Source organism: Populus euphratica, unplaced genomic scaffold, assembly GCF_000495115.2.
Source record: "Populus euphratica unplaced genomic scaffold, PopEup_1.0 scaffold271.1, whole genome shotgun sequence".
Classification (NCBI taxonomy): domain Eukaryota; kingdom Viridiplantae; phylum Streptophyta; class Magnoliopsida; order Malpighiales; family Salicaceae; genus Populus; species Populus euphratica.
The window spans coordinates 777,689-792,017 of NW_011499926.1; the positions used below are offsets into that span (position 1 = coordinate 777,689).

General features: G+C 30.5%; 1 protein-coding gene across 4 annotated transcripts; it reads right to left on the reverse strand.

The window, feature by feature from the left end:
• Window positions 1-510: 510 nt before the first annotated feature.
• Window positions 511-4,742, reverse strand: LOC105135717 (G patch domain-containing protein 8-like). Of its 4 annotated transcripts, none has more exons than XM_011040746.1 (8): window positions 4,583-4,742; window positions 3,726-3,808; window positions 3,182-3,368; window positions 2,383-2,537; window positions 1,993-2,136; window positions 1,796-1,899; window positions 1,528-1,675; window positions 511-854 (listed from the first exon to the last, which is right to left on the reverse strand). In XM_011040746.1, exons 2-8 carry the CDS (start codon window positions 3,795-3,797, stop codon window positions 768-770), a joined length of 897 nt encoding a protein of 298 aa, XP_011039048.1. In that variant the 5' UTR covers window positions 3,798-3,808; window positions 4,583-4,742; the 3' UTR covers window positions 511-767. The 4 variants fall into 4 exon arrangements, with proteins under 4 accessions (XP_011039048.1, XP_011039049.1, XP_011039047.1 ...); XM_011040747.1 differs by having other exon boundaries at window positions 3,726-3,797; window positions 4,582-4,742; XM_011040745.1 differs by having other exon boundaries at window positions 3,726-3,805; window positions 4,580-4,742.
• Window positions 4,743-14,329: the final 9,587 nt, after the last annotated feature.

Here is a 14,329-nt window from a genome sequence, read left to right on the forward strand (position 1 = left end):
CAAAATCCTCCCAATCCCTTTTGTTGTAATGTCGTATTTTTTTGGTTGAAAAATAATGACTGGTATCATTTTTTTAAATTAAAAAACGGAGATAATAGAAACAGAAAGAAAATGTCTTCTTGTATTTTTTTTATTTAAAAAATACAAAAATATCCATAAAATAATTTATTTTATGTTTTTGTTTCTTTAACCAATCACATTATCTTTTCTTTTCTTATTAGACATAATTTATACAAGAGTCGAGCTTTCATTGCCTTGATAACTATTTTGCTCTCAGAAAGCATGTGCACATTTTATGAAAAATGCTCAGAAGCCTCACAAATACAATTCCTTTCATCTAATTTTCATTTTTCAGTCCTGCCAATCATTGAAGGAAAAAAATTAACAAGTAATGTTCTTTATAAACATCTATATTAAAAGAATAATAATATTGAAATTAACTCAATTTTTTTTTTTTAAAGGGACTTTATCTACCAATTTTCTTTATATCAGATTTGAAAAAATTAATCATATCGGTTAATAGTTTTTTCTCAACTTGAAACTTAGCCATGAGTTAGGCTCTAAGTCTTGGGAACTAGATTTGCACACAGAAATTTTTAACAAGGGTGCAACCAGCCTCCCTGTCCATACTACACAGTACGAAAGTGCTTAGAACTACACAAGAGTATGCCACTTGAAATGCATAACATCAACTAAAGAAAACTAGAGTATTACGGCATGGTATGAAGTACGGATGCACCACCGAACTTCACTGTTCTTCATCACTATCATTGCTGAAAACAGAGGCTACAGCTAATTTTGGCTTCTTTGCGGCTTTGGCTGAGGAGTTCTGTGCAGTGAATGCAAAAGGGCCACTAGTTAAATGAAGAGCAGATGAACTATTCATTCATCAAATATTGATTTCTTTCACCCAAATTGGTACAACATTGTGATATTGCTTACAGATTTTACAGGTGAAAAATTCAAAGAGGTGCCAATTACAAGGCAAGAAAGGGCAATGTAACTCGCATAAGTTGAAAAGAATACCTTGTGTTGTAAGCCAGAAAATAGGTATGCGATCTTGAGATACCATTCAACATTACTTTTCAGAACATCAAACAAAATAAAGGAACACAGTTGTTATTCTTGTTACTTATATCCATGAGAGTAAAAGTGTTGCCATACAGAAAGGATGTTTTTTAAAGTTACATGACATAAGCAACATTTACTCAAAAGGGGAATACATTTTATGAGTGCAATTGATTGTCAGGGAGTCATCTACAAGTTGCAAAATCTTAGATAGAGAGAGAATTTCAATGCATGGGAGATAACAATTCATCTACACTCACCGCAATGCATAAAGACGTAAGTTTAGTAAAGTTATAAAGGAAATAAGGACCCTAGAATAAACTAACATGTTATTATCATACCGCAATAATTTACCTTGTGACGGCACAATGAAGCCATGAAAACAGCTTCTTTACTCATCACACTGTAAAGCTTCTAAGCGCCTACAATGATATAAATTCTAATTCTTCAGTTGCATACCTTTGAAAGGCCACCTTTAGATGAAAACCCAAATTTTAATGCCCTCCGCTGATCCTGATCCACAAGTGCAGTTCCACTTCTAAGCGAAGTGGAAACCTGAGCTGATGCAGATTCTTCTTGTTGCTGCTCCTGTTTATGAGCATCTGCCCTATATTGCATAGAAGAATATAAAAACAAATATGGCAAGGAAAATTTTATGAAGACAATGAAACAAATGGAAAAATTTGAACTAGCTGTTGCATTTGTGAAAGAAAACAAGAATGCATACATCTGTGCAAACTTAGCCATCTCCCTCTCCTGTCGTTGCAGTTCTCGTTTTCGCCGATCATCACGACTGCTAGTACCATGCATCTCTCTCATTTCCTTAAATCTCTGAAACCATCATCCAAGAGCATTACAGATATAGGAGAAAAAACAGAGAGTGATAGCACTAGGGGTTGAAAAATGCCAAGTAAGATTTCACACCTTTCTATGATTATGGTCGTATGAACTCAGATGAGCTTCAAATTCCATGGCTAGTTTGTATTGCTTGTTGCAAAGATCACAAAAGAACACCTTCCTTATCTCTTTCACCTCAGTTTGAATTTTCTGCTCCCGTTCAGCTAACACCTGAATTTTCATAATGTGCACGAAGCAGGCAGTAGAAGCCGCCAGGTAATAAAAACTGCAGGAAATTCTCAAGAGCTTCGAAAGTTGATGTCCCCCATGATGATACCATTCCCGTCAAAAGACACGCATATATGCTATATGCTGCCTTCTGTTATTAGATGTGGGTTTCAGAGAAAAAAGCATCAACCTCAAAATATTATCTACCAGTTAAAATATTAATAATGATCTACACATTTATAGGCATACCTCCCGCTTTTTTGTGTGTTCCTCAGTTTCTTCAACCTCAATGTCAAGTTTTCTTCGCTGAATATTTTCTTCTGCAGTAAAAAAATCATCTTCTTCTTGTTTTCCAATCCCTAACTTTGAATCTCTAATTCCAGATTTTATAGGATCAATGATTCCTGAACATAAAAGCCAAAAATTATTGTTAAAATTACAACATCATAAAAAAATAAAACATTCCACAGGAATCAATCCTATTGATGCTTCTCATATCATTCAGACTAACGGCAAATGATAGATTGGAAACTCTACCCACTTCACTCTACTTAACAAGATAGCAGACCACAAATAATTGTACAAAAGGAACAGTTAGCAAACAATGCCAATAGCCAATAATAAGTAGATATATCTGCATGTTTAACGGTTTGCAACCTCCGACATTATATATCTGAGTAAAGCTCGTGGTCTGATAATCAAAACTATATTGGAAATAGGAGGTTTAAGAGCATTCAGGGCCAGGACATATGGGTTCATCGATCACTGTAGCCAAGGAAAGGTTTTTGAGGTGATTGTTTTGTTCCGTAGAAAATGGAGGCTTCAAGTAACAAACATAAAGCAGCATGATTCAACTTCAATGATTTCAAGATCATGTGTCAATAGAGTAAATAAAATACATTCCAAAGCATCTTAACTACCTATTGATGGTACAACAGTGAAAACATGGTGGTAGATTCAAGCAAAGCAATCACTTAAAAAATGAAGAAGGATAGGAGACCATCCTCAAACAACTCCTCCCATGAATGAGGCTCAACTATTTACATACCTTGCTCATCCTTTCCAAGACCCTTTCCTTTCCATCCCATTTTCTGAAGAAGCCTAAAACCAATATTTGACGCTGTCAACTTTGTGTCCAATGAAGCTTGTTCAACATTGTCAAGATCAACATTTTCTGTAGGTCTGTGATCTTTTGGTAACCGAAAATCCTCTGTGAAATCCTCAATAAGAGAGTCCTATCAAGCACATACAACAAATGCGATGTTACACATCCATGCACATGAGATTGCATGATCCTCAACCATTCACAAAACTTGTAATGAATGCACAAACACATAGTAAAGGAAAATTTCCATTAAAATATAAAAATATAATGTCCATGTGAACAATTATTATAAATATTAAGCGACTGTGCAAAATTAGGTTATTCCTTAATTGGGGAAATTTACAAGCCACTTATAACTAGCCAATTGGAAATTCACAAAAATCTCCTCATTAAGCCTACCGTATTGAATAGGCTATGTTGGTGCAATCCATCAAATATGCAAAAAGCCATAAAAAAAGGCGATATAATTTTATAAGCCTGAAATTACCTGCTCTCTAATAAGTTGCTGTTTATTGTGGGTGCTTGTTTCTTGTTTATCACTGTGCCATCTGCGATCCATCTTCAACCACCGAAGCACAAATCAAGAATAAAAGTGATAAAACATTTCATTTCAGAGGAGAAGAAAGTGGGAAAAAAAACATGCCATTTTAGATTCCAATAGAGTATAAATATAGTCAGAAAAGACACCCTTCATGAAAATTATCCAAGGCTGCAAATGCCAGCAATTAGCTGATTAATTATGAATAAGAGATATCAAGATGCATAATACAAATAATCGAGGATTTCATTTTCCAGAAACAATTAGCACAAAATTGAATTCACATGTTTATGCTCGAACCTGATTTAGTTTGCAAAATGCAGAAAAGAAAGTCTAAAATTCAATCAAGGCCATCCCTTTTCGAAATCCTAAACTCTATCAGCAACCAAATACGCCATAAAAAAAAATTCAAGCATCCAAAGAGTCCCCTCCACAATGAAAAAACCCAACAAAGTTAGCTTCTTTTACTGTTTCCACAGTTTTAAACTGATTCCTCGAATGGGTTTCTCATATAAATTCATTTTACAACAAGGAAAGAAACCAAACCCCTCTCATGCCCTAACAAACTCTAATTAATTATCACAAATCAAATTGATCTCCTTGTAGTCAAACCTAAACCCACTAACACAAATCTAACAGAAACAATAGTTAGCACCTCCAATTCTTATGCAAGTGCAGAAGATCTAAAAGTTCTAATCTTTGAAGTCTGCTAAAAGAAAAGACCATGAATACCTTGGAAAAAAAAAAATTGTTCATTAATATCGGGAAAAAATCATTAAATTTGATCAAAGTAAATTATATTTACCTGATTATTAATCAATGGATTAGAAGCAGAGAAACCAGACACAAACAAAGCCTTTGAATTTTGATCTCTAATTTTGTCTCTGTGGTTTTTGCCTTGATGTTTGTTTGAAGACAAAACTCAAATGCCGAAGGGTCCCGTAGAATAATAATATGGGCTAAATATTTTAGAGAGATTAGCCCAATATAGTTTGAGCTATGCTTGATGAATTGTGTTTGGATTAAAATAGTCGAATAGAGATAGATTTGAGCTTTCTCGGCCCAAAGTAGATTTTAGGGCTTACTTCCTAAGTTTGAATGCTCTAAAATAGAAACAAAATAAAATAAAAAATGAATGGTAATGTATAACACAATGTTTTTTAAAAGTGTTTTATAATTAAAAATATAATAAAATATTTTTTATATTAAAAAATTAAAATAAAATTAATTTAATATATTTTCATACAAAAAATAATTTAAAAAACAAAAATTAACACAATGATAAACAAATAATTAGTTTTGAGTTATACATAAACAACTTAAAATTTTCTTATTGTCAATAAAAAAAATGAAAACTTAATTCGGATACATGAACATAGATGATGGATCTAAAATTTAATCATGAATAAATTTAGTTTCATACTTGTAAAGGCTAAAAAGCAATGATATTCATTGTAGCTAAAAGAAGAAAAGAGATTATAGCAGGAAATTTTAATTTTCTTCACCAAACTTTTCTATTTTAAATATATATCATAAAATCTTCTCATAATTGTTATTTAGAAAATCAAAAGACCTCGAGTTTGTCCCAAATCAAAGAAAGAAATGCAGTTGGATTTATAAGGTGAGTTTTTTAAGTATTTTTTTTCTTATGCTGTATTTAAACACAACAATAAATTTATGAAAAGAAAATATAATGCATGTATAATGATAATTCAAGAAGTTGGTTTAGATTCTATTTAGAAGAGCGGAAGCTTTTGCTTTTAATTTTTTTGTTTTCAAATATATTTATCAAGAAAAAATATAAGATTAATTTTTTTTAATGTTTTTAGATGATTTTAATGTTTTATTATAAAAAACTATTAAAAAATTATAATATAAAATAAGCTTAGTGAATAATAAAATCTACACCTTTCCTTAACTATTAAGTATGAGAGGTGTATATTTAAAATTATCTGAAAAGAAAATTTTGTCATAATTGATAACAAGCAGTCCGTCAGAACTGTTTCTTCCTTATGCATATTCATAATATAAAAACCAACAAGAAAGCAAAATACATTTAGGGCAATTTCGCTCACAGGTATTCCCGTATTGAAAAGAAAAAAAGAACAAGAAACTTCGTTCTAAAAGGGACCTAGTCCTTTTCTTCTTCCTGGTTTTTTTTTTTCTAAAGAAAATTACGATATCAATCATTTTTTATCATAAAAAATAATTAAATGCTCATAACTAATCTTATATTTTTATAAATTAAAATTATACAAATTATATATTGAAAGTTTACTCAACAATTCAAACTATTAATTGAAATGAGTTTTTTTAACATGGTATCATAATATTATTAACCAATTAGTCATGAGTTGAAATTTTATTATTTTTATTCTAATTAATAAAAATTAAATACAAGATAATATGACTTTGTGTAAGTTTTAAGTTTAAAATATTATTACTAGAAAATTTAAAAATACAGACGAAAATACCGAGGAGAAATTTTCATCTATAAATTTTCAATAGATTTTACCGACAGAAATATTCCCTTGGTACATACCAAAGGAATTGCATCGGGAAAAAATAATTAAAATAAAGAAAAAAATCAACAGAATTTATTTCGTTGGTAAAATCATTGAAAAATTATGAACACTATTAATTATGTCAATTTTAAAAAGAATCACTAATAAAAAATTTTGAAGGTATTTTTTAAAAAGCTATGTAAATGTTCACTTTTCAATTGCATTGTTAATTACTATTCTTTACAAATAAAATTACCGATGAATTAAAAAGTCCTTAGTATTATTTGATGGTTATCTAAAAATTTTAGATTAAATTAAAAATTTAAATTAAATATTACAGACAAAATAATTAAAAATATTAATATTTATTTATCCATCAGAAAAACACCCCAATAAAAAACCTATAATTTCTAATTTTATAACAGATGGGGCTCCTTTATTGTTGTTGTTATTGTTATTTTTCTTCTTCTCTTTATATGTAAAAAACATTAATATTCATTTTTTTCTCTTCTCTTCTCTTCTCCTCCATTCAGGTATGTATTATTTTTTTATTCTTTTTTCTTAGTTTTTTAATTATTATACTTTAATTTTTTTTTTCTCTTCTTAGCTTCAATTGCAACCACATTAAGGTAATATTTTTTTATTCCTTTTTCATGTTCTTTTTCACTATATTTATTTTATTTTAAATTATTTTTATTCTTAATAATTGTATGAATATTATTGTAGAATTTTTTTCATATGAAATCAATTTCCAGTTAATTTATTTATCAAATTTTTAAGTTTTAGGGTTTATTTTTTTTCATATGAAGCTTTTTAGTTGAATTTATTTTTTCATATTATTTATTCTTACAAATTTGTTTGGGTTGATTTTCTTCTTCTTTTTTTCAAGCGTTTTGAGTATGATAGAGTGTTGATTTCTATTAATTTATTTTTTATATTTTTATAAAATAAATATTTTTATAAATATTTTTAAATCATTACTGATGGAATTATATTCGATCTTTTTATGAGAAAAATACAGACAGAATGAAACAAGTTATTTTATTTTGTGTTCCTTTTTGGTTAGTAAATCTATTGGTAATAATATTTTGTTTATTATTGGTGAATAAAAAATTATTGATAAAAGATTCATCAATATAGTATTTTTATTAATAATTTTATTTATAAATTAATTATCAATAAAATGATAGTATAAATAGTGTTGCTCAGGGTTCTAATTAATTAAGGTCAAGGATATTAAATTGAAATTGTTCCATGTAATTACACATAATTAATTAAACATGATAATCTAGAAGCCACTTCCTTCGTGTATGCATGCGTGGCTAACCTAAATCTGCCAAACTCCTAATTAATTAAGGTCCAGGATATTAAATTGAAATTGCTCCATGTAATTACACAAAATTAATTAAACAGGATAATCTAGAAGCCACTTCCTTCGTGTATGCATGCGTGGCTAACCTAAATCTGCCAAACTCCCTGCTAATTATTGACAAGGTCAATGGGCGCAGGGAAGATGAATTTCCTAGCTAGCTAGACCAGATTTTTTAGTCATTAGCAGATAATCATGTCAGTAATTAAACCCATCCAGGCCTAGAACTTTAAAAACCATTTGATCAATCATCAAAGAATAAACGATTTGTAGTTATGTCAAAAGGGATTCTTCTTCGAATAAGCACAATTTCATATAATTATAAATGAGATTATTGCTTACAGCAAGATTGCATTATCTATGTATCTTAACTTAAAGAAAGAAAAAATCATGTGTCCCCATAAAAAAAATAAAAAAAAAGGAAATTAAAAAGCAAAAAGAAAGAGGAATAAAATCAGTTCCATGAACTTGAGTACAAGCAGGCAATGCATAAACGTGCCAAACTCTGGCCCTCGCATAGATTAATTAATTGTAAGCTGTAGATACCTTAAAGTTAGACAGCTAGCTTGCATTCTCTATTTTAAACACAAAAGGAAAAGATTTATATATCCTTCTTTATCATTACCGTCTCCTGTTGTCGTTGTTGCTCCAGCTAACACTGGACAGGATTTAGCTTTATATATCATGCTATAGTTTTTTTATCAAGTTAATTATCAAATGAGGAATTAATTATTTGTGGAAAAAAATACTTGATTTGAAAAAAATAAAAAGTATTAATAGTCATAAATATTGTTGGTTTTGCAGAAAATGTATGATTTTTAAGAGGTTGGGAGTGAAGATGGTTGTTTTGCAATGAGATAAAGGGAAGGGAGGGACCCGTTCTTTGTTTAAACAAAATAATATAAAGAATTGATAACATCTTCAATTCAAAATACTATTTTAAAAAGCTAAATTGATAAAATAGCATTTTGAATAGTATAAATATAGCTTATTTTACCATATTTATTCCAATGGAAAAAAGTCATTTAAAGAGCCATTTATATTGAAGTGAAAAAAATAAGTGTTTTATTATTTTTTAATATGTTTAATGTTATTTTTTTTTTCTGCATGTCTACATTTAATTGGTCTATTTTTTTAGTGGTCCCACTTTATTGGTTTTGGTTCTTTAAAAAGATATATAAAAATAATATTTGTGGAAGAGAAAAGACATTTTAGCATTTTGTTTGGCTTTCTCTTTGGAGTGTGCAAAACAAATAAAGAAAAATCAAAATATTAATTTTTTATTTTTAGCTTCTCCATTTGGCTTCTAGCTTCTCCATTGGAGATGCTTTTACAAAGAAATTATGCATGAACATATGGTTCTTCGAGTATCTATCTTTTTGACCTCTTTTGCAAACACTTTCCATTTTCTATTTACAGATAAAGCATTTGGTAGTTTAGAGTTTATATATATATATATATATATATATATATTCCAACTATTATAATTGCAGGTTTAACTATAAATATAAATATTGTCATGGATTAAAGTATAAAACGTGTCTTGGTAATTAATTAGTCTTAATTTTAATCTTAATTAATGTCACATTCATAGGTGTGGTATCTAGTGATCAATTACATATACACTTTCCATCTTCTAATAGATAAAGCATTTGAGTGTAATTTAGAGTTTAGAAATATATTCCAACTATTATAACTGCAGGTTTAACTATGACTGTCATGGATTAAAGTATAAAACGTGTCTTGGTAATTAATTAGTATTAATTTTAATCTTAATGTCACATTCATAGGTGGTATCTAGTGATCAATTATATATACACTTTCTAATGGGTACGCTAATCCTTTTTCTAGAGTGCCAATACAAAAACGTGTATTATAAAATCTAATTAATTAGGAAGTTGTGATCCATACACTTCGTAAGAGATACGCAAATTAATATCCAAAATCTAATGGAATAATTGGAAGTTAATTAAAGAAACACACACACACACACATATTATGCTAGTGTGATATTCTATGTATATATGTTCGCCTAAAAGCATACATGCTCTCCAATATTTGTTGTGATAGTACTTATCTTTACAACAAATAATGGTCCGAAGTTTCTGAAAAAAAAAAAAGGGCCCAAGGAAAAGTTTGCTTATAAAAAAAGTAGACATAGAATTTTGTTTTCACTTTTTGGTAAGGAAAATAATTAAATTAGAAAATATAATTGGTAAACAGTGGTAGAATCAAGAAGGTGTTGGAAGGGACAATTGCCTCCTCTGAGAGAATTATTTTTAATTTTTTATGGCGTATATAACATATAGTCCTTAAAAATTATATATAAATATATGCATGCATTCATGGGTGTGTATATGTAAGATAAATAAATATTTTTAAAAATAATTATTTAAAATTTTTATAAAGAATTATTTAAATTTTTTATTAAACTCCACTTAATAGGTCAACTTTAAAATTTTCTATCCAATTTTTTATCTAGTTCAAGTTTAAAAATTAAATTCCAACATGATACAATTGACTTGATTAATCTAAAAACATTTTGATTTATCTTAAAAACAAAATCTAAAAATAAAATTAAGTAAAAAAAATGAAATTAAAATATTTTTTTTTCCAATCTATTCTAGAATGACTTGATTTAAAACTTAAATGTGTGGAAGTTACAAAGAAATGAAAAAACAAATTCTAGCAAGGACCCCAAAAACAATTAGATATGGGACAGCCAACAAAGTTAAAGGTGGGTAATGAATTAAGAAAGTAATGCAAATTCAAGGGAGGAGAAAGCCCAAGGAAGAATACAAGAAGAGAATTTAATTGAGGGCCAAGCAGTTGATGATCATGAGATCGATTGCTTGTTTCAAAGGGTCAACAGTGGCCAATATTCCATACGCTTTCCCTCTGAACTGTAGATGGTCAATGATTTCTTTCTCAAAGGATGCCTATGGTATTTGATCATGTCCACCCAATTAAACATCACAAGATACCCCTCCCCTCACCCTCCTGCTATAAATTCATTTGTCTCGCGCTTCTCATAATTTCAATACCAACAACACACAGCTTCCCTACTGATCACTTGAGCCTTCCTCAACAAGACAAATTAAAACTTGGTGTAATTGCTTAACATCTAGCTACCATAACCAAGAAACTAGCTAGCAACTATGGTTGGCAACAAGCAAAAGAAATCCTCCTCCTCCTCTTTCTTCAGCCTTTTCAAGGCTAGAAAGCCACGACGAACGGGTGATCAGGATGCTTATTATGGCAACGATGATGTAATGAGTCCAAGAAAAATCCGGCCTTTTGATGATGACAAGGGTCCACTTACTTCTGTGAAGCCTGATCCTCGTGTTGACTCCAGAGCTTCAGTTTTCATTGCCAACTTCCATGCAGCTCGAATCTCAGAATCCGAACGCCAGATTTTCCAGCAAGCTGCTGGAAAGGCAGCCTAAGGTCGATCGTAGCCTGATCAGTCATGTTGTCTAGCTATGTGCCAAATTGATAGCTTTTGAGCGTATCCTTCTCGATCATTTTGTCCATATTGTAATTGTATTTGTTTATGTTTTATGTGTTCTTAGATAATTAATTAAGCAGTCTGTCCCATGAATCCAACGTCAATAATGGAAATGTCCATTGTATCAAAAATTATTATTTAAATGTACTTTTTTTTCATCATCCACAACTTATTCATTTCTCCCCTATTCTCTTTCAAGAATTCATCGTTTTAGTTGTGGTTGTGGTCTAAACTATATATGCATCTATGAATGGATTAATTTTCAAGGTTGAATTTGTTTAATGTTCCATAATGAAAAAGATAAAGATATGTTCAGCTGGAGTGATGAAATTAAATAAATAAATAAAATAAATATATTTTTAAAATAATTTTAACATAATTTTTTTAAAACAAAAAAAAAATATTTTCTTCTTATTCGTGCCATCTTGTTCTCTTATGTTTCTTCTTATTCGTGCTATCTTGTTCTCGATCTTATGTTTCAATATATATAACAATCATTGTCTTCCCTAACCAGTTTCAAGTTCTCGTTGATACAAACGGATGGTAGCTCTTTAGCAACACAACTATCGAGCACAAGAGGCTCAATTTTACTGCTGCTGGCATTGAAAGTGTGTGATCTTCTTGGGAATTAAAGTGCATAAAAAATACTTGAAGAAGAATCTGAGATTTATGAAACCAGCTGCAGTTTAGTAATAAAAAATACATATATATACTGCCTACAATCTGTTCTTTTTCTGTACAATTTGCTGCTGTTAATTGGTGCAGTACCATCTTCTTCTTGATGGTCACTCAGCCTCCAATTAATTAGTCTTAATTCTGTCCAAGAAGGATACGCATTATCGATTCCTGATGCAATTTAATTTGATTAAGTGCTAGCTGAAGGAAAAGGGTAGAATGTGTACAGTGACTGAATATAATTTCCAAGAGGAAGGGCTAATGTGGTTTGTGCTCCGATATTAAGTAGTCAGATTGAAAATTAATATAATCATAAGAAAAGAAAAATGGGCCACGTGAAATTCTTTGTTAATTATGAAAAATCTGGAATACACATTAAAAGTTGCTTTTAACAAAATTAATTGATAAATACTAAACCGTGATTCTAATACGTGTCATCTTATTTAATAATTTTTTCTGAAAAAATAAAAATAAAAATTTAATCAAATTCAATATAAGTTGTCAAGAAGGAATACACACACACATAAAATAAAACTATAAATGTCTAAACGACCTTCTCACATGAATGGTTAGAGAAAGAATCCTAAATTCTCGATGTCCACACACTGATACGAAAATACAATTTAATTTATTGATAAATTAAAGAGTGATGAGTAGCATGAATTTTGCTTAAAGAAAACACAATTTTATTGATTATAAATTAGAAAGGAATGATGATTAACATGGATCACGTACATAAGTACTAAAAATTAAATTTTATATTGTATAATATATATAGATCAATTAAGAACAAACTTGATTAAGCTAAAATGCCTCTAATTTGGCATGAATGCACATTTCGGGTAAAGTTTTTAATGCACATGCAACGCAACAATGAATCAAAATAATTGTCTGGGAGTATATATAGTCAAAACCAAAAGGATTGGTGAGGGCTGATTAATGTGTTGGAAAACCTTCCGAGGGATGATATCCTTTCGTACCAATATACATACATCTAATTCGAGGGGAAATGCATGCATCAAGCATCTTGTGATAATTACAATATGGCATTTTAGATTCTCTATTGGAATAGCTAATAAGAGAGATCACCCCTCCTGTACTTTAGGGTTCCTTCGGAAGGAATCACGCCAGGTTTGTACATGTTCTCTATCCCTTTACATAAAGCAAGATACACAAATATCAGCTAATCAGCTAGCTAGCTAGTTGTATTTAATTTCTAACAATTGCTAGCTAGCTAGTTGTTTCTTCGATGTCTGTTAATTGAGGGTTTAAATCAAAGATGCCTTTTGTAATGGGATCAAGCCATGCATGCAGTATAGTAGTGCTGAATATATATAAACAAACACACACACACACACACACCCAAATTAGCAAGATTTGAGCACTATATGTGTATATTATATACTTTGAATTGATTAAGAGTTCGGTATCTTTCCCTCACAAAAGGTTCCTAATTCCCTCCTTCAATCAACGTACGTTGGTTGAAGAAAAGAAAAGAAAACAAGACGAAGTAGTTGCTAGTGTATTGATGCCAGGCCAGCCAAAGCAAGGACAATGGGGTCTTGCTTCCCTTTTCGTAAAGCTGTAAGGAATGGCAACCATCTAAATTAGTAAAAGGTTCACTTTTTGTTTGTTCAGATTCTATGTCATGATCACTACTACTTAATACCCCTTCGATGGTTCCGCCCTGTGCATGTGCTAGCTGCTCTGTAAACCTTCCAAATCCTTCCTTCCTTTGGACTCCACTATGCCATGGTTACATCTTGTCACTAGCTCCTCCTTTAATCTCCCCTGTCTCCACTTTCTTTTATTTCTCCCATCTTTTTTGTTCATCCTCGATACCCCCAGCTAGTCAAAAACACTATTTACAATTGATTATATATGTCTAATATTTAAAGTGTTAAAATTAATGACATGATGGTGTCCTCGTGCGTAGTTTCTTATTCTTTAAGCAAGAATTCAAAGGACACATACATGTTGATTAAAAAAAATAAAAATCTACACCAGAATATAACGCAGCACATCATTGTCTTAATTTATTCGAAGCGTGAGTTCCATCCAAGGTTATTAAAAAGGGATTTTTTAGCAAGTGAGGTTCTGGTCTAGCGATTGGAGGGGCTTGTCCCCTTCCTCCGTACCTGGGTTTGAACCTCGCACGCCTGTCACCCCCGCGGTGTCTTACATGCTCACTGAGCTTGCAGGATGTTCAGTGAGCCGTGGAGATTAGTCGTGGTGCGCGTAAGCTGGCCCGGACACCCCACGTAAATAAAAAAAAATAAAAAAAAGGGATTTTTTAACTGGATGATCATGGGAGATCGAGTTCATCAGCTACGATTGCAGAATCTAAACATAAATTCATAAACTCTCTAAAGAAATACCATTCGATTTGAAATTTGAGCATCTGTTCTAGTGCCTAAATGCCTAATCAAACAATTAAAAGCTATATATCAATTAAATCTAAACATTTAAAAGTGGATACGCGAATAATTAATTCTTT